This window comes from Plecotus auritus, assembly GCF_963455305.1.
Source record: "Plecotus auritus genome assembly, chromosome: 3".
NCBI lineage: Eukaryota > Metazoa > Chordata > Mammalia > Chiroptera > Vespertilionidae > Plecotus > Plecotus auritus.
Window position 1 is genome coordinate 28,455,349 of NC_137772.1, and position 27,664 is coordinate 28,483,012.

Here is a 27,664-nt window from a genome sequence, read left to right on the forward strand (position 1 = left end):
TGTGCACACGTTTTGAACAATTTATTTCTTGAAGTTATGCAGAAAGCATTGATCTCAGTTATTGTAATATAAAAAATGTTCAAGCATATGTTTTAGCAAATTTTGGTACATCCACCACATGATGTAACATGAGAAAGTCATTCCTAGTGATAAGGCTTGGGTGAGGTTTAGTGTGGGAGATGGGGAGGTCCAGAGGACAACAGAGGAGTCGTTATAAATTCAGAGGGCATTAGGGGCTGCGTGAAAGAAAAGAAGGCTTCAGAGATGACTTCCAGGATGGATACTAGCCATCTGTTTTGGAACCAAAAGTGCTGCTGTGTCTTGCAAATATGGAGGAGTTGATGGAATACATTGTACCTTTGACCTCAGTCCTACCTCCCTTTGGGACATTACTTGTTTTCTCTTTGCCTAATTTTCCTTATAAGTGTTCAGTCTTCTATATCTTGCTATATTGTATGTCTTTTTTTTTTGAAACGTTGTAAATTGTTTTAGCTGCACATTGAGAGATATATATAAACATATACATATATATGTATATGTGTGTGTGTGACACACACACAAACTGACAATTTTTAGAGATGCTCTTTCCAAAATCTTGGTTTGTTCATGGAATATATGCCATAGTATTTATAATAAATGGCCTCTATACAATTAAAAAGCTAAAGTAGGGAAAGAGCAGATAGGAGGACAGCCACAAAACTACGTAGAAAATGCTTTTGGTACAAAATAAATGTTCGCCTAAGGCTGTTATAACTGTGGGGTGGAGGCTCGATAATAGCTCTTGCTTCAAGGAGCTTGCATACACAGTTGGGTTCGTGAGGCCAGTTCTAGAAGAAACAGGAAGACGTAAGGATTAAGCTACGTGTCAAAATCATCCTAAACCAGCGGTGGGCAAACTACAGCCCGCGGGCTGGATCCGGCCCGTTAGGCTGTTCTATCCGGCCCGCGGAGCCGAAAGAGCAGAGGGTTCTCTTGCTCTCCCCTCCGCTCCTTTACTTTGAATTTATATTAGTTCACACAAACACTCCATCCATGCTTTTGTTCCGGCCCTCCGGTCCAGTTTAAGAACCCATTGTGGCCCTGGAGTCAAAAAGTTTGCCCACCCCTGCCTAGACTAAGCTTTGGTCTAATTTCTTAAGTGGCTGTAGGGTTTCTGCTTGGAGTTTTGTGAAGCTATCTTACCTAATCTTTGCTGATGACTATGAAACAGAGAAATCTCAACCAGGCAAGTGTTTGCTGTGGTAGAAACAGGGTAGTAAGCAGATACCCAAGAAACAATATAATGTGATTTTTAGGAAGGTAAGAAAATAGATTTCGTTATCTATTCTATATTCTGAATTTACTGAGCCTGCATTGATTCAAATGAAGATGGGACTTGAGTAAATCTGCTCTACTGAGGAACTAAAAAGAAGCCCAAGAATACAGTTCTTTTGGCACAGCTGAGATGTTGAATTACTCCGTTAATATATATGATGATGGAAACCTGCTCTCTATTGTGACCAGTGGAGGTATTCTCTTTCAGATTTGCTAGTTAGAGTTAAATTTATAAAGTGCAAGATGATAAATTCCTGTAGCCAAAAGCAGCCTCAGAGAGAATTTAATCTAGAGATTCCAATTGAAGAACTAGGTCTGGAATAATAAATGCAATTTGATTTCCTGGCTGGTGTGTGAAAGCTGACACCTATACCCTCCCAAAGGACAGCTGCCATAGTTCAGGTCAAAGGCGGAGTGTCAGAACCCATGATCTATACTCACTTAGGAATGGAAATTGTTATTTGTTATGGTTCCTATGTCAAAGCCAGTTTGATTTCCATAAGTTTTACTTTTTTTTTTTCTTCTTGGAAATATATTTTTACCAGTATTGATTTCAGAGAGGAAGGGAGAGTGAGATAGAGAAACATCAATGATGAGAGAGAATCATTGATCGGCTGCCTCCTGCACACCCTCTACTGGGGATGGAGCCCGAAACCTGGGCATGTGCCCTTGACTAGAATCGAACCCGGGACCCTTCAGTCTACAGGCCGATGCTCTATCCACTGAGCCAAACTGGCTAGGGCTACTTTTCTTAAAAGAAAATAAAAGTAATTGAAACAAGCAAGTCTTTGGCAGTATCTCACAGGAAATGTTCAGTAAAATAAAAGATGAGAAGGACATATTGATAAGAGTAGTTAATAATCACAGAATTGATGTGAATGTTAACAAGTAGTTACCTGAGATCAGAAGGTAAAGCAAACCGCTTGCAACAGTTAAGGAGTAGAGTTTGTCAGATGTCTTGCTGCGAAATGTGGGGCCAACATCTGGAGACAGCATCGGGGGAACCAGAGAAACTGGGTCCCAGCCTCTTTCACTGACTGTGTGGCCTTGGAGAGATTATGTCACCTCTCAGCCTCAGTTCCTCATTATCTTGGGGGCCACTTAAAGACCAGTTTTCTGGGAGGTTACAATGGGGTTGCCCTGGCCATCATGTTGCCCAGTTCCAGGAGGCACCCCTCAGATGGTAGTCTATGGGCCCCACTTTGGAGTTGTGTGACATGGTAGTGCTCAGACCTCCCTTTTTTAGCAGCAATAGCCTCAGAGTTCTCCTGACTCGACACCAGGCATCTAGCTAGGAATAACACCAGGAATCCCCCAAACTTCCTTCAAGAATATGCTCTGCCTTCTTTTTGCTTAAAAAAATTAGATGATGTTGTATGTGATTTCACAAATCTCGAATGCCTTGTCCATCCTACCCTGCTTTGGGCACTCTTCATATTTGCCTTCATCTGTTTGGGCTGCTATAACAAAAATACCACAGACTGGGTGGCTTATAAACAACAATGTATTTCTCACAGTCCCAGATGCTAGAAGTCTGAGATCAGGGTACCCACATGGTCAGGTTCTGGGTCTGGTGAAGACCTGTTTCCTGGTTTATAAACGGCTGTCTTCTTGCTGTCTCCTCGCCCGGTGGAAGGGGCAATGGAGGGCTCTGGAGTCCCTTTCATAAGGGCACTAATCCCATTCATGGGGGCTCCACCCTTATGACCTAAGCACCTCCCAAAGATCCCACCTCCCAAAACCATCACACTGGGAGTTAGGTTTCAACGTATGAATTCAGGAGGACACAAACATTCAGACCATAGCAATTGCTGACATATTCATGTTACACGAAACACAGGGGGTGAGAGTGGGAGTGTGACAACAGATGATGCTATGAAAAGGCAAGAAAGGATTTAAAAAGCAGCAGCCAGGTCTCAATACATAGTAGTTGGAAAAAAGCACTGTCTTCGTTGGTCAGTGAAAGAGTCGGTGAGAAGAGGACATGCGTGTACTTGAGTGGACTGTGTCAGCACAGTTCTTCGACTGTGATCTCCTTCCATTGATTCCACTGTGCATACAGCAGTATCCCACGGGTCATATATGTAAAATGTTGGTATTTCTTTTTAAAAACAGAATTACATTTATGTTTCTAGAGTAGTTTACAAATGACTCTTTGAGAGCCTTTCAGCTGTTTGGTTCTATGAAATTCTCTCATATGAAGCAACAACTTGGAAAGCAACGTATTTTTCACAGAGTTCACTTTGTTTTATTCTCTTCACTAAGTGTAATTTAATAGTAAATCCAGTGCAGGGAGGTTGAGGGCATTGGAAGGAGGACAGAAACCTGTAAAATTGAGTGGAATCCGATCTCCATTCTTCTTTTCCATTAAATCCATTGTCTTCCTTTTACACCTTTAGTTCCCATATTCTTTTTCATCATGTCTTTCTCTTTCACCTCATTTCTCTTCATTATCTTATTTCCTCCTCTCTTTGCAGACCCTCAACTAACCCCACCTTTCCTTTCTCACTTTCCTTAATCTAAATGTCCTGTCCAATTTCATGGTGTTCTGGTGGCATTCAGAACCTGAATGGCATGGTGAGCTGATGGTCAGGTTTGTCTCAGTCACCCAGGGGTAAGCTGGGCAGGGCCTCTACCATGTAGGTTTGTGATCCGAAATGTCTCCTAGAACCAGTCCTGGGCCTTTCTGTATGACTTTGGGGTGCAGTGAGTGGGCATGAATGGGTGATCCACATACTCCATGAAGCCTGTTTCAGAAAAGGAGCAAGCCAACGGGAATCCTGCTGGCCTGCAGCCTCTTCCCCGGCACAAAACAAGCTCCACCCTCTTTTGGTCTGAACCCTAAGATGCAGACCAAACTGGCCCTGACTCTTTTCCCTCAAGAGTAGAGGGTAAATCCCACGGCATTAGAAGACACCAATGCTGCCTAGAGTCCCAGGTATGAAGAAGCAACATTTAAAAAATGACCCTGGTGACTACAGTTAGCAACACTGTACTGTGTACTTGGAAGTTGCTGTGAGAGTGGAGCTTTAATGTTCTCACCATAACAACAAAATGGTAATTGTGTGAGGTAAAGGATGTGATAACTAACGTTATTGTGGTAAACATTTTATGATACATAGGCATGTCAAATCTCAGTGTACACCTTAAATTTGCATAATGTTAGATATCAATTATCTATATACTACAGGCCCGGTGCACGAAATTCGTGCACGGGGGAGGGAGGTGTCCCTCCGCCCAACCTGCACCCTCTCCAATCTGGGACCCCTTGAGGGATGTCCGACTGCCCTCTCACAATCCAGGACTGCTGGCTCCCAACTGCTCACCTGCCTGCCTTCCTGATTGCCCCTAACCGCTTCTGCCTGCCAGCCTGATCACCCCCTAACCACTCCCTGCCAGCCTGATTGCCCCTAACTGCCCTCCCCTGCAGGCCTGGTCACCCCTAACTGCCCTCCCCTGCAGGCCTGGTCACCTCTAACTGCCCTCCCCTGCAGGCCTGGTCCCCCCCAACTGCTCTCCCCTGCAGGCCTGGGTCCCCCCCAACTGCCCTCCTCTGTAGGCCTGGTCACCTCTAACTGCCCTCCCCTGCAGGCCTGGTCCCCCCCTGCAGGCCTGGTCCCCCCCAACTGCTCTCCCCTGCAGGCCTGGGTCCCTCCCAACTGCCTTTCCCTGCAGGCCTGGTTGCCCCCAACTTCTCTCCTCTGCTGGCTTGGTCACCCCTAACTGCCCTCCCCTGCAGGCCTGGTCCCTCCCAACTGCCCTCCCTTGCTGGCCATCTTGTGGTGGCCATCTTGTGTCCACATGGGGGCAGGATCTTTGACCACATGGGGGCAGCCATCTTGTGTGTTGGAGTGATGGTCAATCTGCATATTACTCTTTTATTAGATAGGATAGAGGCCTGGTGCATGGGTGGGGGCCAGCAAGTTTGCCCTGAAGGGTGTCCTGGATCAGGGTGGGGGTTCCCTTGGGGCGTGAGGCGGCCTGGGTGAGGGGCCTGTGGTGGTTTGCAGGCCGGCCACGCCCCCTGGTGACCCAAGCAGAGGCTCTGGTGTCTGGGGTTTATTTATCTTCTACAATTGAAACTTCGTAGCCTGGAGTGGAGCCAAGCCTTCTGCTTGCTCCGTGGCAGCAGCCATCTTTGGGGGGATTTATGTATCTTCTATAATTGAAACTTTGTAGCGTTAAGCGGAGGCCTGGGCCAGCCAGGGTGTGTGGAAAGCTTGGCTTCCTCCATCACTGGGGGCAACCCTAGCCTCCTGCTCTTTCCAGCTCTGTGGCTGCCGCCATTTCTGTTTGGGATTTATGTATCTTCTATCATTGAAACTTTGTAGCCTTGAGTGGAGGCCTAGGCCGGCAAGGGCAGGCAGAAAGCTTGGCTTCCTCCATTGCCGGGGAAACCCAAGCCTCCCTCCTGCTCTCTGTGGCTATAGCCATCTGGGTTGGATTTATTTGCATATTTGCTCCTGATTGGCTGCTGGGCGTGGCTTGTGGGTGTAGTGGAGTGATGGTTAATTTGCATATTACTCTTTTATTAGATAGGATATAAAAGGCTAATATGCAAAGTGTCCTCTCAGGAGTTCGACCGGGAGACCAAGAGTTCGATCACTTGCTATGACGTGCGCTGACCACCAGGGGGCGTCGCAGAATGAAGGAAGGCCCTGATAGGCCCTGATCGCTGGCCAGGCCTAGGGACCCTACCAGTGCATGAATTTCATGCACCAGGCCTCTAGTATGTCAGTAATGCTGGGGGGTGGGGGGGAAAATAGGTACCCATGAGCTCTGCACACATAACTCTGGAATCCCCTACTGAGGGGAGACACTGCTTGCCTTGAATTTCCCTGGAGTATTCTCCAGGGTGAGGGGCCCACCCAGTTCTTGTTTTCCCCCTCCCCTCTTCCCCCTACTTTAGAGCTACCACAGCCTCTCCACGTCTATTCCGGCTGGGTCTTCCCCTGGTTAATCCATCAGACTCACTGGGTGTGATTGGCCTTTTCGGACCCAGGCTACCGCTCTGGGTATACACTAGTAATGTTCCAAGTTTCCTCAGAACTTTGGCCAAAGAAAACTATGTGTGGATCTTCATTGACACTGAGGCCCAGAGAGTTCAAGAAATTTGCCTAAGGTCACAAGGCTAGTTACAGACCTAGAATTTGAACATAAATCTTCTGGTTCCGACGTTTATTTTGTTCCTCTATAGCACACTATTCAGCTCACTAACCAAAGTCCATTACTGAACATATCAAGTTGCTTGAAACATAGCTATATATTCACTGAGAAATCAAATCACAGGGAATGCTGCTTGTTGCTATTTTCAAGTTTACATACAATTGTAGGAATATCTCACCTTCTTTTTTCTTAAATTACCTTTTATGCAAATGTGATTATAGAGTTCCCCTAGCAAGTGATAAAGATGAAACAATTTGCAGGTTTTGTCAGCCAGGATGTACCCTAGTCTACATGTGGCACACTGACAAAATTGGTTTCCCCATTAAAACAACTTGTAAATATTTCCTACCCTTTTGGCATTCGACATAAAGTCTTTGGTAGGGACTCACCATCCAGTCTTATAGGATTCGTAACTGTGTTGCAACCTTATAAAAAATTTGGATGAGGCTCTAGTGAACAAGGGGAGGCCAGGCGTCAGGGCTGTGACTGGGAATCCCAAGCCCAGCGTCCACCATCAGGTTTAGCCTTTCTGTTATCGTGTTTCCTTGCGCCCTCTTGTGGTCAGGAATGAAGTGAGCATTACGAAGGCCCATTGTTAACTCCAGGTACTAGATTCCAGAGGTATTTCTCAAGTTTTGGTGGAAATTCCCCATGGAACAAAAGTCTCCTTTTCATAAATCTTTGTACTTCCCCATCTTATAAAAGTGAGCTTGCCCAGCCAGCGTGGCTCAGTGGTTGAGCGTTGACCTATGAACCAGGTCACAGTTCAATTCCCTGTCAGAACACATGCCCCAGTAAGGGGCGTGCAGGAGGCAGCCGATCAATGACTCTCTCTCATCACTGATGTTTCTATCTCTTTCTCCCTCTCCCTTCCTCTCTGAAATCAATAAAAAAAATATTTTAAAAAGTGAGCTTAATTTTCCTAATTATAAGAGAAATACATATTTCAAAACTTTAGAAACTGAAAAATACAGAAAAGTATGAAGAAAATAAAATTAACAAATACTCTGACCTGGCAGAAGTAGTAACTGTCAAATTTTGTTGCATATTCACAATTATTTATATGCAAGTACATACACACAAACACACACACATATAGCATTTATTTGTTTAATATGCAATATAACTAATCTATCAGTAGCTCCTGAACAAGCCATTACTAATGCCTACATCTCTCATGTGCACCTCTGCCCAATCCTTCTGTCTGAGGTAAACACTGGTGTTTATAGTTATAATTCCCTTGCTTCTTCTTAAAAGTAAAATTAATACACACACACAGGCGGGATTACACTGTACTTATAGTTTCCTCCTTTTTCCCCCCACTGAGCCTTACCCCATATCATCAAATATATCAGAATACATGGCTGTAACCAAAACTAAGAATATGGGTGTATTATAGTTTATTTAACAAACCCTCTGAATGTTGGCCATGTAAGTTGTTTTAAAATTTTTGCTACTCTAAATCGTTCAAGCTACTCAAGATAAATATTTGCACAAATCTACGATTATTTCTTTGAGATGCATCCTTAGACATAGAATTTTGGGTTATGACGTATGAAGTCTTTGATCACTCTGCTCCTCTGCACTGGAAGCCATTCCCCTCCTGTCCACCTGGGTCATTCTGACATCACTTTTCAGAGAAGCCTTCAGTCTCCTCCCTATGCACAATTAGGTGTCTTCACTGCAGGGTCCCTGTGCTCTGCTGCCTTTTTATAGAAGCACGGGGACACGGCTTATACTTCCTCTTCTTCAAAGATGACTTCAGCCACCCAGTAACCACGGGATCCTCACCCCTAGGAATTTTGAAATCCTCAAAAACAAACAAGTGAGCCTTTTCTCTTTAAAGAACTAGGGAACTAACACCACTGGCTTCAGAATCTTAATTTTTCTTACACCTAGGGTAATTGAACTACGAGCTCTTCACAGTGGGGCTTCTGTTCTTACTTGTGTTTTCGTTTCTGAAGGTAAAAGTATACTAACCTTCTGAGATTTTCTCTCAAAGAGGCAACATAGCCAGATCAGCAGGTTTTCTTGACAGAGTAGGTGACCTGTATTGGGAGCTTGCTCACTAGGTGACACCATCTTCATGGGCGTCTGGACCCACACGGCACTGACCTATCGGGGTTTTTCCTCGTACATCAGCGCTGAGCATGTGCCTGCACATAATAAGCACTTAGCAAATGTCTCACAAATGAAGGAGTCTAAAGTCCCTTCCCTGCTCTAAAATTCTGATCCTAGAGATTTTATAGGAGAAGAATGCCATGTTATTAGGATTTGGACTGAGAATGTACTTTCTACACTTCCTAAGAGTTTAGATCCCAGTGTACGGAGGGAAATGAGAACTGGCTGTAGTTTTGAAGTGGCCAAGGCCAGAGATTTGATATGGACATTGAGTGTTAACCTGGATCTTGTTGACAGGGCCAAGGGGACAGGATTCCCTCTGCAGTAGCTCTTTTGTCACCTTCCTGCAGCAGGTGTAGGGGAACAGAGGAAGTCTCTCTGCACGACCTGGGATGGGTGATGCCAGGTCCTTTCAGAAGAAAGATCTTTAGATAGCAGAAGCCAAAGGAAGGAATGTTGCCAGATTCCCATGCAAAGTGATCCTTACAGCCTTTAGTGGTCTGCTGTACCTGACAAAAGCCAGGCTTATGCCAAAGTACAGGCTGAAGTCATGGCTCTAATATTCGGTGCAGGAAATTCATGCACAGAGGGGGGTGTCCCTCGGCCCAGCCTGCACCCTCTCCAATCTGGGACATCCCTCTCACAATCCAGGACTGCTGGCTCCCAACCGCTCGCCTGCCTGCCTTCCTGATTGCCCCTAACCGCTTCTGCCTGCCAGCCTGATCACCCCCTAACCACTATCCTGCCAGCCTGATCGACGCCTAACTGCTCCCCTGCTGGACCGATTGCCCCTAACTGCCCTCCCCTGCCGGCCTGGTCACCCCCAACTGCTTTCCCCTACAGGCCTGGGTCGCCCCTAACTGCCTTGCCCTGCTGGCCTGATTGCCTACAACAGCCCTCCCCTGCAGGCCATCTTGTGGCAGCCATCTTGTGTCCACATGAGGGTGGCCATCTTTGACCACATGGGGGCAGCCATCTTGTGTGTTGGAGTGATGGTCAATTTGCTTATTACCTCTTTATTACATAGGATTATTACATGGGATAAATAGGGTTTTGGTTGTATACCTTTTAAACTCTTATTGCATATTAATTTTCATCTGTATTAGTAATTCGTGAACATTTCCATATGCCAGATAGATTATGTGCTATGAATACATTATTTTATTTGATACCCACCAGAGTATTTAATACTCTGAAGTAGATCTTAGTCTGTTTCACAGACTTAGAAACTGAGGCATAGAGAGGTTAAGTTGCTTGTCTAATACCACAGAGTTGGCAGATCTGAGATACAAGCCCAGGCTCTTTTGACTCCAAAGCTCATTTTATTTAGCCTACTGAGTTCTACTGCTTTGCTTAGGACTGTGGTCGGCAAACTGCAGCTCATGAGCCACATGCGGCTCTTTGGCCCCTTGAGTGTGGCTCTTCCACAAAATACCACGGCCTGGGCGAATCTATTTTGAAGAAGTGGCGTTAGAAGAAGTTTAAGTTTAAAAAATTTGGCTCTCAAAAGAAATTTCAATTGTCGTACTGTTGATATTTGGCTCTGTTGACTAATGAGTTTGCCAACCACTGGCTTAGGACATTCATCATATTCTGCGTCATTTTGCAGGCATTTGTCCAAGTTCTGCATTATGAGTCCTTTGGGAGAACTTACCTTACTTCTCTCCTATTAGCCTGAAATAGTGATATTTGCCATTGATTCAAGCAGCGATCTAGTCTGTAAACTGAACATCACAGACTGTGTGTGTGGGTTCTCCTCAACTTATTTTGAAAATTTTAAACTTACAGGGAAGTTTCAAGAATAATGTAATGAACACTCATATATCTTCTACCTAAATTCACCAATGTTAACATTTTGTATATTTGTTTTTTTCTTGACCATTTGAGTTAGGTGCAGATACATGCTATTCCACTCCTAAATACTGTAGCATGTATCTCCTAAAAACAATGCCCTGTCTACATAACCAAGATGCAATTATTTCCTTCAGAAAGTTTTACATGATTGCATTTCTAATATAGTCTACATTCAAATTTTCCCAATTGTCCTAATAATGTTTCTCAATAGCTGCTCTCCACTCCAAGGTCCAATTTGGGATCACATTGCTTTTAGTATATTTTTCATCTCCTTTTATTTTTATTGATTTCTAGGGAGAGGAAGGGAGAGGGATAGAGAGATAGAAACATCCCTCAGCTGCCTCTTGCTCCCCCTACTGGGGATCCAGCGGCAACCCAGGCATGTACCTCCGCCATCCCCCACCCCTCTCCAGGAATCCATCAGGTGTCCTCTTGGTTCATGGGTCATGCTCAACCACTGAGCAACACCGGCCGGGCTCATCTCCTTTAATCTAGAACAGTTCACTAGCCTTTTGCTTAATCTTTCATGAAATTTACATTTTTAACGAGACTGGGCAGTTTTGTGCAGAATGTCCCTCAATTCGAGTTTGTTTCCTCACGAATAGAGACCAATCACACACTTTTGGCAAGAATAATTATCGTTGGGTCGGTCCTCTGTGCACGATATCAGGGAGCGCATGATGTCAGTCTGATTTCTTTGATGTGAAGGTACCCTTTTCTCTTCAGTAAGCAATCTGTGGGTGACACTTTGAAATATGAAAGTCTTCAACCATCCTGCATCCATTGATACTTTTTGCCTGAATCAATTATTGGTGGTTCCCAAGTGGTGATTTTCTATTTCTATAATTTCTTCTACATTTATTAGTTGGTATTCTTCTCTAAAGAGGTTTCCCTCCTCCATGTCTCTTCTTTTGAATTATCTACCTACCGCTGCCTGTGTGATCTTGGATACGTGACGTCACTTACACCCCTCGGGACCACGTTTCTCATCCTTAAGGTGAGATGACCTATGGGTCACATTCTTGAAATTTAGTCAGTTGGAGATTTTTCCATAAAGATGGGCAAGGCATCGGCCAGAGAATGAAATGGCCTGGTTCTGGTGGCGAGCCACAGCAGCCACCAGCCCAAGAGTACCAAGTTTCCTCCGCACGCCGGCCGTGCGGCCCCGCCCATGGCAACAGTAACTGGTAACTACCGGGCGTTCTCGCGAGAGCCAGCCCTCCAGCGACAAAGGTGCGATTCCCCCAGGCCTTCCCTCCCCACGCCCCCCCTCGCGCGGACCTCAGCCCTGGCCACCTGCGCGCAGGGCCTGTCGCGCACGCGCACACACAGAGCCGGACAGTTGGTGGTGTTGGTTCGCCCCAGCTGTTCCTCTCGGCACGCAGCTCCGCGGCGCGCGACCCCGGAGTGACACCACGGCGCATACGCGGTGCCGGGGGAGGCGGGGGGGCGCGCAGGCGCCGCGGGGGAAGTGAGGCCGCGCAGGCGCGGACGGCGTTGGTTGAAGAAGACCTTCAGCGTTGCCCTGGCTGAGCAGAGACCTGCTCTCTAGGTGGAGGTGAGGGGGGCCGAGGCCGCGGGGCGTGCCGGGGGTGAGGGAGGTGGGTCGCTCTGGAGCCGGGGACCCGACGGGAGGCGAGCCTAACGGAGGGCTCGGGAGGGAGAGTGCAGCCTAACGGGGCGCGGGCCCGGCTGGGCCGCGGAGGGCAAAAGGGGACCTTGCTGCCCTGGCCACCTTGGGTGATGGAGCCGCTGCGCCGGCGGGGGCTGGCGGCGCTGCGAGCGCCGAGCCGCGACCTTCCCGACGCCTGGGGTGCTCGTGGGACTTTGTTTCCAGGCGTCAAGCCAGAAAGGAGGTTGGTTTCTAGGGAAGTTGGGTCCTCGAACCCCGAACCCACTCCCCGCTCCCCAGCTTCCTCTCTGGAATTGTTATCCAGCATCATGGGAGCCCTTCCACTTCTTACCGCCAAAGGGAGGATGCTATATGTGCAGCTTGAAAAGGAGAATCGAGGAACAAAACAGGCTCTTCGCTGACTGTGTAGTTATTGTGTAAAGCAGCATTACCCAGTTAACGCCCTCTCCTCCCCGTCTGCATCGAATGCAACCTCGGCACCTTGTGCATGTCTACAAGTAGCAAGTGCATTTTGTAGCGCTAATAGAAATATGTGATGACAGCTTTCATTGCTCTCGGGTAACGTGAAGTCTCTTGGCTTCTCGATTTTCTGCTTGATCATACCAGTCGTACATTTCCCATCAGAAATCGTGGGCCTGAAAAAGTAAGCTTGAACTAGGCATAATTGAGATCAGTTAGTAAACTAAATCAGCTGCACGACTTTTGCAAAGTGTCTGTGTCTGGCAGTGGTTTTGAAAAAGGCAGAATGCTAAAAGGTCGTGATGAGTCCCTAGATGGATGTTTCTAAACATTCAAGTGCACCTTTTCTTTTGTCAGGAGATGAAAAACCAGACTCTAAAGCCTTAACATTTCTATTTGAATGTATAGTGCCTGTTTTTTTCTGTACTTATCTTTCCAAATTACAGTCTTCTGGCAAAATTTCAACAGATACCAGCATCAGTTGTGATCATAAAAAGTAATACCAGGTTGCAATGGCAAGGTGTAAAATGGATAGAATCTATCATTTGAATACAAGGAACTGAATTGTAAAATAATTGCTCTGGATGTGAACTCTGAAACCCTTTGGCTTAGAAAAAAAACTTTTATTATGGAATGAGTCAGTACTTTTATTATCCTGACCCTTTCATTTTTAATATACTCTTTCCTTGAAACTGTGGCTTAGAACAAAGTTTTATTATGGTCTGAGACAGTACATTTATCCTGACCCTTTCATCTTTACTATACTCTTTCCTCCTAACTTTATGTGTATGTGTGTATTACACTGTTCCCTTAACATATAATGTCTGTCGTATTTGACAGATTTAGGTTAAGGAACAAATTTTTAATGAATTCACAATTAAGAAGTGCATTATAAGTGTATGTCACGTTCAGGTATGATGGCATAGGCAGAAACTTAACAGAAGGCCAGATTAAGACCTGGGCTGAATAAATATTAGTTTGAATGTGTAGGCATAGGAATTGCAAGAGCTAGTTGGTGCTCTGGAATTTTCTGGTTTAGTATTTGGGGCTAACTGGGTTGCTTCGGTGGTTCTACAATTGGTTACACATGGTTTTTGAGACTGCTGTAGGAAAAGATTTCCCCTTACACAAAGGGCAAAGGGATGGTATGTTCAGCAGTGTTGATAGAACTGAGCATTTCGATGTGAGTCATATTGGCAGTAGAAAAGCTGGGTGAATACTAAGTAAGCAAGATAAAAAGTCAAGGCACTTTGGGATTTAACTTTAGAGTACACCAATTTTTTATAAGGAGATTACTGCAGGTAGAATTATTCCTATTTCTGGCTCATGGGTAATATTAGCACTTTATATTAAGAAGAGCTTTAAGCCCTAACCAGTTTGGCTCAGTGGATAGAGTGTCGGCCTGGGGACTGAAGGGTCTGAGTTCGATTTTGGTCAAGGGCACATGCCTGGGTTGCGGGCTCCATCCCCAGTAAGTGGGGTGCAGGAGGTAGCCAATCAGTGATTCTCTTTTCATTGCTGTTTCTGTCTCTCTCTCCCTGCCTCTCCTTTCCTCTCTGAAATCAATAAAAATATATTAAAAAGAAGAGCTTTGAGAGGGCATATTCTGGATGATTACATTTCAATTAATATGGTAATTCTTATTTTAAGAGCTTAATTTCAGAGTGGCAAAAATGTTAACCCTGAAGATTTTTAGTGCATCCGTTTAAGCTTACAGTTGCTTAACAAATTTACCTGTCCCCTTATACAGCTTTTTGGCTTTATAAGAGCCTAAGAAATATTTTTCTAATGTAAATTTTCCTTTTTTTAAAGTAAAACGTTAAATTAACACATTTCTCCTTTGGCCTGTGAGAAATTTCTTTTCTTTGAAATGCAATCAGAAGATGACCTCTGACTCTACTGAAAAAAAACCCTTTTATTTTTCAGTGTTCAGGAAAGCTCTTTTTAAAGGATCTGAATGCCTTTTCAACTTTGCTGGCATTAGGGTGTAAGCATTAATGATGCAAAGGAAGAGAAAACATGTACCTCTTCTCACAGCACTATATAGTAGAAGGACTAAGGGTGAATAAATACTAAATGGTTATTTTTATTCCATTGTCCCCATTTTTCTTTGTAAGAGATGTGTAACACACCAACTTACTGTGACCTAGGAAAGGCTGCCAAGGATGTCTTCAACAAAGGATATGGTAAGTATGCAATTGTAAATTTCCAATTTGGGGTAAATGTTAGTATTGAACGCTTATACCATGCTAGTAAAATGAGGTTAATCAACATTAATGTGTCTCACAAGACTAAGGGGATAACTATTAACACATTATTAGACTTCATTCTTTAGAGGAGTCACACAAGTTTTAAAAACAATTGTTTAAAAATAAGACCAGACCTAGCCGGTTTGGTTCAGTGGATAGAGCTTTGGCCTGTGGACTGAAGGATCCCGGGGTTCGATTCCGGTCAAGGGCATATACCTCAATTGCAGGCTTCTCCCCGGCCTGGGTCCTGGTCGGGGCACATGCAGGAAGCAACCAATCGATGTGTTTCTCTCACAATCGATATTTCTCTGTCTTTCCCTATCTCTTCCATTCTCCCTAAAAATCAATGGGAAAATATCCTCAGGTGAGGATTAACAAAACAAACAAAATAAGACCAAATAATATAAATCTGTAATATGTATGCTTTCTCTGGCTACAATTAAAGTAGGGGGTACATTTTTCCTTCTCTAAATAATGGCAGTGTTTTTGTAAGAGTGAAGACCCAACTTTTAACGTCTTCGGAGTAACATATATTCTTTGATCCAGTAGACATTTATTTTTTAGTTTTTAAAGTTTAATCTTTAAACTTTTAATTTTTTGTGTTGTACACATTTGTTTTTTTATTAACTAATAATGTTAATTATATATATATTTTTAAGCTTGTATATAATATCTGCATAGTATTTTCTAATTTAGTTCTCAGAATAATACATATTCCATTCATTCATTTGTTCTTTAACTTATAGTTTTAAAATATGTCTTTATTATTTTGAGGGGTTTAAAAATTATGCTTAAGCTAGTTCATTATAATTGTTTCTTATGGAAGTCTCACCTAACGAGAATACTGTGTATTTTCCTAATGGAAGGGACTATGGACTATTTTCATAATTTCTAAGTTACAAAAACTGGAGTGAATGTCACATTTTGTACATTACTGTGTTTTTGTGTGTGTCTAGGGTTTGGCATGGTCAAAATAGATCTGAGAACCAAGTCATGTAGTGGAGTGGTAAGTACCTAATATATTTTCAATAAATTTATCCTCATGAACTGAAAGGAACCAGTTTAAAAATTAGTGTTTAGTCTGGTTATGTGAAGCAGCATACTTTTGGCTCTATGCTCTCTTCCCGACAGTTTTATTCCACTCTCAGATTTCAGTGAGAATCCTTACTCAGCCACTTAAGCCCAGAAAAAATCACGTTAAATTTTGATTTTTGTCATAATTAGACTATTCTTAAGTCTTACTCTCAGAAGGTATGGTGTGTGTATATATATATTTGACCCATGTCACATTATTATGAATCTTCATGAGTATGGGCACTGAAAACTTTCCTTTCGTTGTATTGGGTTCATACAAGTTTTGTCATCCTTTTACAAGAATAAATTAATTTTAGCCTCTGCCCCTTCATGATTAATTGAAGCAAATGTAGAAATAAAATGCATGTAGAAATTAGTTTATAGTTTTTATTGATGTTCATAAAGTCTTTTTTACTGGAAGTTAAGAATATAGTAAAAGATACATGTGCATATTTTCAAAGCATCATTAGCCAGAGCTTTTATTAAGTCTCAGCAACTAGATTACCTTTACATTCACCTCATTCTCTGATATCTCCTAATTGGCCTCATCTTTTTTGGTATTACCTATTCAAACAGATGCAAAGTTTATTTCTAGGTATAATGATTTAATTAGAAGGGAAGAGGTATGTGGAATTCTTATGATACTTTGTCTCAGACTCTGTATAAACCTCATTTGTCACTGTCTTTCTTTCCCTGGATTTTCTACTGGTGAACAAATACATATGCAACTGCACTATTAGGATGGGCACATTGTATATGGTTCTGTTAAAATAGAAATATAATACTCATTCAGAATTTGCTCAAGTTAGGTTTATGTTGCAAAAACCATCAACTAAAAATGTTATCTCCCTTTCATGCTGCTGTGGTGTGGGAATATTCATTCAGATGGTAAGAAAAACAGCATATGTGTGCTTATTTTTATCGTTGCTTTTGGTCTCTGGTACTGATTCATGACAAATTATATCCATTGCTCCACATTTCTTAGATTGCATCTTGATATTTTTATCATATGCCCTTTATTTAACAGTAACATTTTAAGATTATTTTGTTGCTTTCTAGCATTTAATGTAGAGCTATGTGCATGTTATAAATGTGTTTTGCACTGTTTGAGCTAATTATGAAATTAGAGAAAAACAAGCAATTATGAGCTTGGAACTAAACTTAGAAAAATACTAGCCTTCTCTTTGAAATTCGTAACTGGTATTTTAGACTTTTGACAAAACTTTAAACTAAGAAATGATAAGAAAGAAAGGTAGATTGACTACTCTTTCTTTGAGTATATTTGCTATACTTTTAAGTTTATGAAAGGTAAATGTAAAAAATAAAACACTGGGTAGTTGGATCTACTAAAAGACAGTGCTGGCCACATTAAATAATTGTGTGAACTGTTAAACATGACTAGCTTTTTATCATTTTTTACTAAGGCCTTGCCCTAAATATGCAGCATGATATTCTCTGAAAACTTTCTGTGTGGTGTTGATAAACAGATCAGAGTTTCCCAGTTGTTTCATCAGCCTCAAAACAGAGTTAGGAAGCAGGGTATTTGTTAAAGGGAGGATTCATGTTGCAGGGAGTGAAATATAACTGGTCAGGGTTGGCAGTATTTCAGAAATGTTCTTTAAAAACAGGGCCAATCAGAATGGTTTTTTCTTGGCAGTTCATAGATTGTTAGTGACAGGTGTTGACTGTTTGCTTCCCCTAGAAGGATATCTATTTCTAATTGCTTATTGTCATATGACTGAAATGATACCTTACTAGGGAGGAGGATCTATTTTAAGGTACACATAATAGCTATTTGATAGAAAGCACTTTAAAGGTAGACAAGGGGAGAAGGGAGGAAGAGGAATAAATTATAACATTGCATTTTCTTATAACAATGGGATATAGACACTTTCAAATATTAAAATTGTTTATGAAGAAAGTTTTATAGTTTTGTGGAAAAAAGTAATAAAGTTTTCATAACTGTGAATGTACTAAATGCCACTGAACTGTACATTAAAATGTGGTTAAAATTGTAAATATTATATTGTTTATTTTATAACAATAAAAATAATTTTTAAAAAATGCAATAGAATTCTGACCCTATTAAAAGGAGGAAGAGAGGCTAGTGCTTCCACTGATTTGTGAATTTTAAGGACTTTAAACTTAACTAATAGTTTAAATGATGATAGAAAACTGATCATCTTTGCCCTAACGGGTTTGGCTCAGTGGATAGAGCGTCGGCCTGAGGACTGAAAGGTCCTGGGTTCGATTCCGGTCAAGGGCATGTACCTTGGTTGTGAGCACATCCCTAGTAGGAGGTGTGCGGGAGGCAGCTGATCGATGTTTCTCTCTCATCGATGTTTTCAACTCTATCCCTCTCCCTTCCTCTCTGTAAAAAATTAATAAAATATATTTAAAACAAACAAAAAACTGATCATCTTTTACAGGCCATGAAAATAAAATGTTTAAGATTCTATAGTTTTGTCATTTTTAGTAAAGGCATTTATTTTCAGTTAAGATACTTTTTAAAGTAGAGAATATACGATTTCCATTTAATAAGAGAATATATGAAATAAGAAATATCAATAAGACAGATGGAGTAATGGAAAGATCTAAAACTGGTTAAAATATTTAGAGACTAGAAAGAAGGAAAGCAGGCAGTGAGTTGCTGTAGAGTGGGGCTGTGGTAAATGTTAATTGTACTGGTGTCTACTGCATTGAACACTGCTTTCTAAAATTGTATTTTGCTATTTGATGAGCTCCCTTTAAAGTTATTTTTTATTGCTTAGGAATTTTCTACTTCTGGTCATGCTTATACTGACACAGGGAAAGCATCAGGCAACCTAGAGACAAAATATAAGATCTGTAACTATGGACTTACATTCACCCAAAAATGGAACACAGACAATACTCTTGGAACAGAAATCTCTTGGGAGAATAAGGTAAGAGAAAGCATTAGCAGATATTTGTGTGTTAAATTTATCTTGCAGATAAGATGATGAACAAACCCCAAATGTAATCTGAATGAAATCTTACAACCTATCCAGGAGCCATGTTTTTTCTCTGTTCGTGGCCTTCTTTGGTATGTCTTATGTTTATAGAATGTAGGGCTTTGTTTGCGAGTACATAATTATCACTCTACATCTTTATTCTGAACTGTTCTACTTATTCTGTTACACATCTAAGCCTCTCCTGGGTAGGCCAAACTATTGGCAGTGATTTAGTTTTAATTTTGTTTTGTAATCATTGCAAAATTTGCTCTACAGAAAAATGTTTCTAAAATTCTATAATGTTTTCAAAGATAAATATATCAGATACTTGTCAAGGGCCTGCTATGTACAGGGCACTTTTTTTGAAGTTGTCTATATGTACATTACCCTATAAAAGTAATCTATATATATAAAAGCCTAAGCTACCAGTCGCTATAACACGCACTGACCACCAGGGGACAGACACTCAATGCAGGAGCTGCCCCCTGGTGGTCAGTGTGCTCCCACAGCGGGAGCGCTGCTCAGCTGGCTGATGGGCACCAGATGCCGGGCTCAAGGCTGGCAAGTGCAGCTGTGGTGGCACCCACAGCAGAGCGGCAGCGAGCCTACCGAGCTGTGGCGGCGGCAGGCGCAGTGGGGACGGGTTGAGCGGGACTGGCACGGCACCTGGCCGCCTGCTGCTTCATTAACTAATACATCCCTCAGGGGATACTGGACTGCTGGTTTCAGGCCAATCCCTGCAGGCCATGCCGAGGGACCCCATTCGTGCACCGGGCCTCTAGTATACATACATACATATATATATATGAAATAATAAAAGCATAATATGCAAATCGACCGAACAGCTGAACAACCATCCGGACAACCACACTATGACACACACTGGTGCCAGGCCAGCCAAGACGGGTGCGATGTGATTGGTGGGGGGGCCCTGCCGTCACCCCACGATTGCCCTGCAGAGGGAGGCCCAGGCCACCAGCCAGCAGGGCAATCAATCGGGGGGCGAGGAGGGGGAATGGTGGCGGACACAGGCAGCACCAGGCTAAGGTGGGTGTGGGCGGAGGGTGGGGCCAGCTGCCGTAGCCAGAGGGAAGCCCAGGTGCCGGCAGCTGGAGGGAAGTCCGGGTGCCAGTAGCCGGGAGAGGAAGGCCTACCCTTTTAGTATATATACTAGAGGCCCGGTGCACGAAATTCGTGCACTCGGAGTGGGGGATCCCTCAGCCTGGATTGCGAGAGGGCACAGGCCAGGCCGAGGAACCCCACTGGTACATGATAGGGGCCGGGGAGGGATGTGGGAGGTTGGCTAGCCAGGGAGGGACCGCAGGAGGGCTCCAGGGCATTTCCAGCCTGTCTCGCTCAGTTCTGATCGGCCAGACCCCAGCAGCAGGCTAACCTACTGGTCAGAGCGTCTGCCTCCTGGTGGTCATGCACATCATAGTGAGCGGTTGAGTGGCCTTAGCATATCATTAGTATATTACGCTTTGATTGGTTGAATGGCTAACTGGAGGACCGGACACTTAGCATATTAGGCTTTTGTTATATAGGATGTATACAATGATGTACTTAAGTTGGCTTGTTAAATATCAGACTGTCTTATTACTATAATTTCAAGAGAGTATTTTGTTGTATTGGGACTTTGTTGTTTTTGTACTATGATCTACATTACTGGCTGGAAGAGAATTTGACCTTTATATTTTAACCTGTTTTGATGAGAGAATCATGATGAAGCCTGGGGTAAGGGGAAAGAGGTAAAGGGACAAAGAAGGATGAAGAGGTAATTTATTAAATAATTTAATATTTGTCTTTCTTTAACAACTTCCTTTTTTGTTGTTGTTAGAGAGGAAGTTAGAGAAAACTTTAGAATTGGTTTCTTGAGTCAAAATAAGAATTGAAAGTTACTAATTATTAATTTTAAATCTTTATTTTTCAGTTGGCTGAAGGGTTGAAACTGACTCTTGATACCACATTTGTACCAAACACAGGGTAATTATCCAAACCCCATTTTCTGACATGTTTTTTAGCCTGAAGCGTTTTAAGTAGGAAATTGCAATTAAAAGTTTTGATGCTTCGGAGGTTGCTGTTAGGAATATTAGAGACCTTGTGTATGCAGTAAAAAGAAAGAAAGACTCCCTTGAGGCAGGGCAAAATTGTTATTTGAAAATGGAACAGATGAACAAAAATATACATCTGGTCCAAAGAGGCACATCATAGTAGAAAAAGTTTAGGAACGAGAAGGGCCTGACATTAGATATTTCCTAAGCGATTCCAAAGATTCATGGATATGGTATTTTGCTGAGGATTTCTTAAGAAAACAATGTAATCTGGCTGTAGAACACTATAATGACTAGTTCTGCTATTGACTTGCTTTCTTAGCCTTAATAAATCCTCCCAACTTCTCGGCTTCAATTTCTTTATCTAAAAATGGGTTTGTGTTGTTCCCTATCTGCCTATCAAAAGAACAAAGGTGCAGAGTGGCATTTCTTAGCTGTATCGACAGGTGCATCCATCCTTTCTGCCACACACTTTAATTATCTTCAGGACACATAGTCTCATAAGAGGCCTGATTGGAATAGAAAAAGATTATTAAGAACTAATTTCAGTATTATCCTTCAAAAATGCACACTTCTCTTCCATCTATCTAACATTGTCTATAGAGAAAACACTGACCCTAAGGAAAATAATTGTATTTACAAAAGGGCTGTACCCTTTAAGAAAGAAAAAAAAAATATACTTCTCTCCGTGATAGGTTAGCTTATTAATTTAGAAGCTAAGTGTGTCAGGTGTTGTTACCTTCTGTAGCATTTGGGCATTTGGAAATATTTAAAGAAATTAGGCTTCTACATATACATATAGTTCAGATTATTAATTTGGTTCTGAAATATCTTACTCTTGTATACTTTTTTTAGAAAATATATTTTTTATTGGTTTCAGAGAGGAAGGGAGAGGGAGAGAGAGATAAAAACATCAGTGATGAGAGAGAATCACTGATCAGCTGCCTCCTGCACACCCCTTACTGGGGTTTGAGCCTGCAACCCAGGCATGTGCCCTTGACTGGAATTGAACCTAGGACCCTTCATTTCCTGGGCTGATGCTCTATCCACTGAGCCAAACTGGTTAGGGCCTTTTTATACGTTTGTTATTGCCTTCAAGAAATTAATCATGAAATAACCCATCATTTGAACCTATATTGAGGAATAGGTAAAAATAGTACGTATATGTTTAATACTAACAAAATTATATTTTTAAAGCTAAGTAATTTGAAACATTTTTGCTGTATGTGTGCCATCTACTGCTGGGGTAGAGAGGATCTTATTGTAAAGATTCCTGAACCGTATTAGAAAGTCTTACTGCTTACATGTGTTGTGTTTGTTTTTTTCACAGAAAGAAGAGTGGGAAATTGAAGGCCTCCTATAAACGGGATTGTTTCAGTCTTGGCAGTAATGTTGATATAGATTTTTCTGGCCCAACCATCTATGGCTGGGCAGTATTAGGCTTTGAAGGTTGGCTTGCTGGCTATCAGATGAGTTTTGACACAGCCAAATCCAAACTGTCACAGAATAATTTTGCCCTGGGTTACAAGGCTGCAGACTTCCAGCTGCACACTCATGTGTGAGTGTTTATAATTTATTCCTCCCTTAGTGCCAGTACAGTCACCCAAAAAGTTGGTGGCCATTAGCATGTTGAGAAGTGATGGTATTTGCATTTAATATGCCTTAGTGGACATCCGGCCTTGCTGCACTGTTTCCATAGTCAGCAAAACAGTGCCAAAGGTTAGTGCACTTGGTGCATTGTGCTGTGTTGCTGGCAGTTTCTGGCCTCTCAGCCTGCACCCATGCTTTATGGAACTCTAGACTCTGTAGAAGAAGCATTGGGATGGAGAGAGCCCAGGACATAGGTCACCTCCTGATACAAGGGATCCTTAGGAGATGGTCTTTCCTCTGCTGCCTACCTCAGCCTTGCAGTCTTCTGACACAGGTCTGTTTGGGTCATGAAGAACTGGAGCATTCCAGTAATTTTCTGGAGGTTTTCCGATACCCTTGGTCAGGAGCAGCAGATCCTCAAAGCAATTCTGGATTCAGTTCTGTAGACTGCACCTTATTGGTGAAATGATTTGAACTTTTAAATTGTATTTTATGTCTTGGGCTACTAGGCACTGCTGCTAAACCAGAAAGAGAAAGCAAGGAGGAGCCATGTGTTTTGAAGTGTTGCATGTTGTTCTCCACTAGATACTCTAATTCACTCATGATGACTAAAATAAAGTCACGCAGTGGTATGACAGTGGCCTTAAGATTGATGAACAGTGTTTCCAGGAAAACCATGAAAACTCAGGGACTAATTTCTGGGATGCTTTGCAGCAATTTAGGTATCTCTTTGGAGCAGTGCACCTGAGGTATTGTAGGGAGGGTGCTTTCTAACTATAGAACGCTTTTAAATGAAATCCAGGATTGGCATTATTCCCATACTTGTACCACTGTATGTATTTTATGTGGAATCTTTGTTGAACTCAACCTTGAAGTTTATAAATTCTATGAACGTCAGAGAGATCTCTAGGTCATATTCACCTGAGATGTCTGCCTTCGTATATAATTTGTGACTAAAAAACTTATATCGTGGAGGAGCCAAGTAAATGAATCAAGTGCTAAGTACATTTTAATTAGGTGGTTAAATTACATAACAGGGTTTAGTTCTTTGTTTTGATTGGTAGTCATTTATGCTAGAAGTTTACTGAAATCTATAGTTGCAAAATGACATCTTTGTTTAGATAGTCTTAGAATTTGTTACTATATCACAACAATGGTACAAACTAAATATTTTGACTTTTTCTTATACCATGAAAACAGGAATGATGGCACTGAATTTGGAGGGTCTATCTACCAGAAGGTTAATGAGAAGATTGAAACATCAATAAACCTTGCTTGGACAGCTGGCAGTAACAACACCCGTTTTGGCATCGCTGCTAAATACAAGTTGGATTGTAGAACTTCTCTAGCTGTAAGAATGTGCTACCAGATTGGGTCTACCCTTAGGGTTTCATCTAAGTTATTAATGAAAGTTGTGATATGGTTGTAGTTTGCATGTTCTGTATTAACTTTTATGAGCTAGTCATTGTGTATTGAAAAGAGTATTACACCTGAAGTCAGGATATTGGGTTGTAGTCCTAGTTCCTCCTATATTTGGCTGTTGTCTGACCTTCTCAAGTCATTTTCTCTCTTTGGCCTCAAAATTTTCTTATCTATAAATTCACGGGGTTTGATTATTCCTATTGGTATTAGTAATTTTTATTAATAATAGCACTAATTGAGCTCTTAAATTTCAGGTACTGTGCTAAGGGCTTTACGTGTATTATCTCATTTAATCCTCACAACTATAGGTGGTGAGTAGTATCCTCATGCCCGTTTTACAGATGAGGGAACTGAGGCTTAGAGAGGTCAGGTAACTAGCCCAAGGTCACACAATAAGTGGCAGTGCCAAGATTTGAACCAAATCTGTCTCTTACCAGAGTTATGCTCTAACCAGAGGCTGTAAACTTGCATCTCAAAGAATTCAGTACACAGGGATATTTGACTGCATGGTGTTTTAAAAAGATTTGCTTGAGGCCTTGATGCATGCATCTTCAAGGTCCCTGCTGTTTCTACCAGTTCCCTTCTTAGAAGGTTTATCTTTTTATTAATTAAATTTGCAGTTTCAGTCATTCTAGATTGACCCTAAGGTACTTTAGCTTTGAAAATCTGATGCATGAAGTGGTGGTCGTACTGGACTTACATATTATGAAATGGATTGTTTTCTTACTGTTTCTATTTCATCTCCTAATCTTAGGCTAAAGTAAATAATGCCAGCCTGATTGGACTGGGTTATACTCAGACTCTTCGACCAGGTGAGTAAAGAAATTAGTAACAATGGGTTTCAGGTAGAAGGTGATAGAGGAATAATGAAAATAACCTACAATCACTATAGGCTGATTCAGACCATTTTGTAACATTTGGTTGTTCCTACAAAGTAAAACAGATCAAGTACTCTTGCTTAAAATTTTTTTGTGTATTTCTAGCTATAACTTGGTCACTCTGGCTTGTGAATTTGATCACTCATTCTTCTTAACCTTGAACTCCATTAGAGTTTGCTTTGCTCATTACAGATCAGTTGATTATGGATAACCCTGTGTTGAGTTCAGTAATAGCTGCATGCTTAATGTCTTTCACACCCTGCCGTAACCCATGCCATTGACTCCATCTGTTGTTTCTAGAAAATGCAGATCTGATTGTAATACTTGTCACAAATTATTGTTGTGTTTTCTTCTTCCTAGGAGTCAAACTGACCCTATCAGCTTTAATCGACGGAAAGAACTTCAATGCAGGAGGTCACAAGGTTGGGTTGGGATTTGAACTAGAAGCTTAATGCAGTTTTGAATAAAGCATCAGATTTCTCCCTGGAGGTGAAGAGAAATGAACCCACTATGTTTTGGCCTTAAAATTCTTCTCTGAAATTTCAAAAGTGTGAACTTTTTATTCTTCCAAAGAATGGTAATTCTCCCTACACTGAAGTCTAGAAATCGCAAGTCCATCCTAAGGGAGGTGCTTGAAGGCATGCCTGGAAGTTGTCGTGTGTGTGCCACATTTCAGTTCAGTTCCGCAGTATTCTTTTAAATGTGTTCCTCAGCGACAATGTAGTGTCATGTTACAAAGGAGATAACCTGACCTCCAGTTTGTACATCACGTCCTGCATGTCCCACACCACTTTTTCATGACCTTTTGATATATTGGTCTCTGTGCTGTAGTGGAATCTTTGGTTTTGCATCAGAGTAAAATAAAATAAACCCATCACATTTAACATAATCATTCATCTGATTTGCTAGTGGTGGTTTTCTTATATTTGGTGTGATTTGCTTTGAAAAATACTATCATAGGTGGGATTTATGCCTAAAGTGGCATGTCTGAAATATCTATGCTGTTGCCTGTCCCTTCCACTTTAGTGTACCTCACTCTTGCTTCTCCTCTGCACTCACGCCAAGGAGTGGAACGGTGAGTTTTGTTCTGCTGGGCAGAAGCAGTTCTGTTGAGACACTGACTTCCTTTAGCAGTGTTACAGAGTAGAGTAGTATCAGAAAGGTAGTTTTGAGAAAAAGTGAGGGTGTGAGTGGTCAAAAGACCGTCAAAGGGCCCTGGCTGATTTGGCTCAGTGGATAGAGCAATGGCCTGTGGACTGAAGGGTCCTGGGTTCGATTCCGGTTAAGGGCACATGCCCGGGTTGCGGGCTCAATCCCCAGTGGGCGGCGTGCAGGAGGCAGCCGATCAGTGATTCTCTCATCATTGATGTTTCTCTCTCTCTCCCTCTCCCTTCCTCACTGAAATCAATAAAAATATATATATATTTAAAAAAAAAAAAAGACCGTCAAAGGAAAGAGGACAGTTGGGGAGGCAGTACTGTAGGGAAGAAAGTGTGGTAGGAGGAGGCCAAAGCTGGAGACGGAAACATCTGTGGCTCTTCCCAGGCCTCAGGAAAATGTTCTTGATTACTATGTCTAGAAAAATATTAAGCAAAGAATAGAATTTCCGGTTTAGGGAAAAAAATGAGTAGAGTATGATCACAACTTAATGGGTAAGTCATCTTTCTAAAAGTAGAACTCCTTTTGAAAAATACTTTTAAAACATAGGATATATGCTGTTGTAACAAATTCAGTCAGTTTCAACATAAATAAAAGTGAAAATTGCCATTCCTCTCTTCAAACCCTATTTCTTCTACTACCATTAACAGTTTGATATATATCCTTGCAGATATTTTTCAGTGGCTTTAGAGTTACTATATATATATAATGTGAAAATGCATATTTTGTTTCACAATAACTTTTTAACATAGAGCCCTTTTTGTTTATATAGATCTGCCTCATGTTTTTTTATTTTATACTTTAGTATAAATGTGACATTATTATTTATTATTTAACTATTCTTTGTTTGTTGTATTCAGGTTTTTTGCTTTACAAACAGTGCTGCATTGACTATCTCTGTCCATTTTATTTTTGCCCGCTTCTCTGAACATTTCCACAGCAGCATCACTGCCCAGTAGAATTTTCTGTGAGGATGAAAATGATCCATGTCTGTGCTGCCCCAGGTGATGGTCACTAGGCACACATGGCTGTTGAGCACTTGAAATGTAACTAAGCCAGTGGAAGAACTCCATTTAAATTCTGTTTCATAATTCTTGCATTTTCCTGTTAGGATTCCTTGCTCAGTTTCCCAGTGAGTCATCTGAAAAACAACTACACCTGGTTGCTTTTTGAAACGTTTCAGTGCTACAAGGATTTCCCCCTACCACAAAAGATTACTAGAACCCAAATTCCAACCACCACTGCCTATGATACCAACCACATGATATAATTGTATTTCCTCACTGCTTTTGTGGGTTGAACCACCATTACAGGAGATAAAATATAACAGGAAAGGAAAAGGGAAAGAGATAAGCAACATTCATTGTCTAGTTGACATCTGCGTCTAGTTAACTTTGTGTCTTACTGGATGAGCTTTATATACAGTGTGAGTGGATGGGATGCTGAGATGGGCTGACCGGTGTTCCCGTGGGATTTCTTTATGGTCTGGAGCAGAGAAATGAGCCACGTGAGTCGGCAGCTAGCTGCTGTGTGTTAGAGGAGTGATGCTATGGACCATTTCTCTTCGGTCTGCTGATAACGATAGGGGCTACAAATGATGAGGTCAGGAGTCGAAAGGAAATAGAAGGAAACACTGATGAGATATACCTCTAATTAATTTGTTATTTACCTGTTAAAGTTAGTTTTATTTATGGCCTGAATTAAATGGGAAGAAAATAGACTT

At 41.9% G+C, this 27,664-nt stretch overlaps 1 protein-coding gene across 4 annotated transcripts; it reads left to right on the top strand.

Annotated features, from left to right (window-relative positions):
- Positions 1–5,813: 5,813 nt before the first annotated feature.
- Positions 5,814–25,672, top strand: VDAC3 (voltage dependent anion channel 3). 4 transcript variants are annotated; one of them, XM_080662870.1, is made up of 9 exons: positions 11,664–12,013; positions 14,665–14,733; positions 15,753–15,802; positions 18,642–18,794; positions 20,773–20,825; positions 22,224–22,451; positions 23,684–23,834; positions 24,660–24,717; positions 25,144–25,672. In XM_080662870.1, exons 2-9 carry the CDS (start codon positions 14,667–14,669, stop codon positions 25,233–25,235), a joined length of 852 nt encoding a protein of 283 aa, XP_080518996.1. In that variant the 5' UTR covers positions 11,664–12,013; positions 14,665–14,666; the 3' UTR covers positions 25,236–25,672. The 4 variants fall into 4 exon arrangements, with proteins under 4 accessions (XP_080518998.1, XP_080518996.1, XP_080518999.1 ...); XM_080662873.1 differs by having other exon boundaries at positions 11,780–12,013; positions 24,660–24,721; positions 25,144–25,664; XM_080662871.1 differs by having other exon boundaries at positions 11,987–12,311.
- Positions 25,673–27,664: the final 1,992 nt, after the last annotated feature.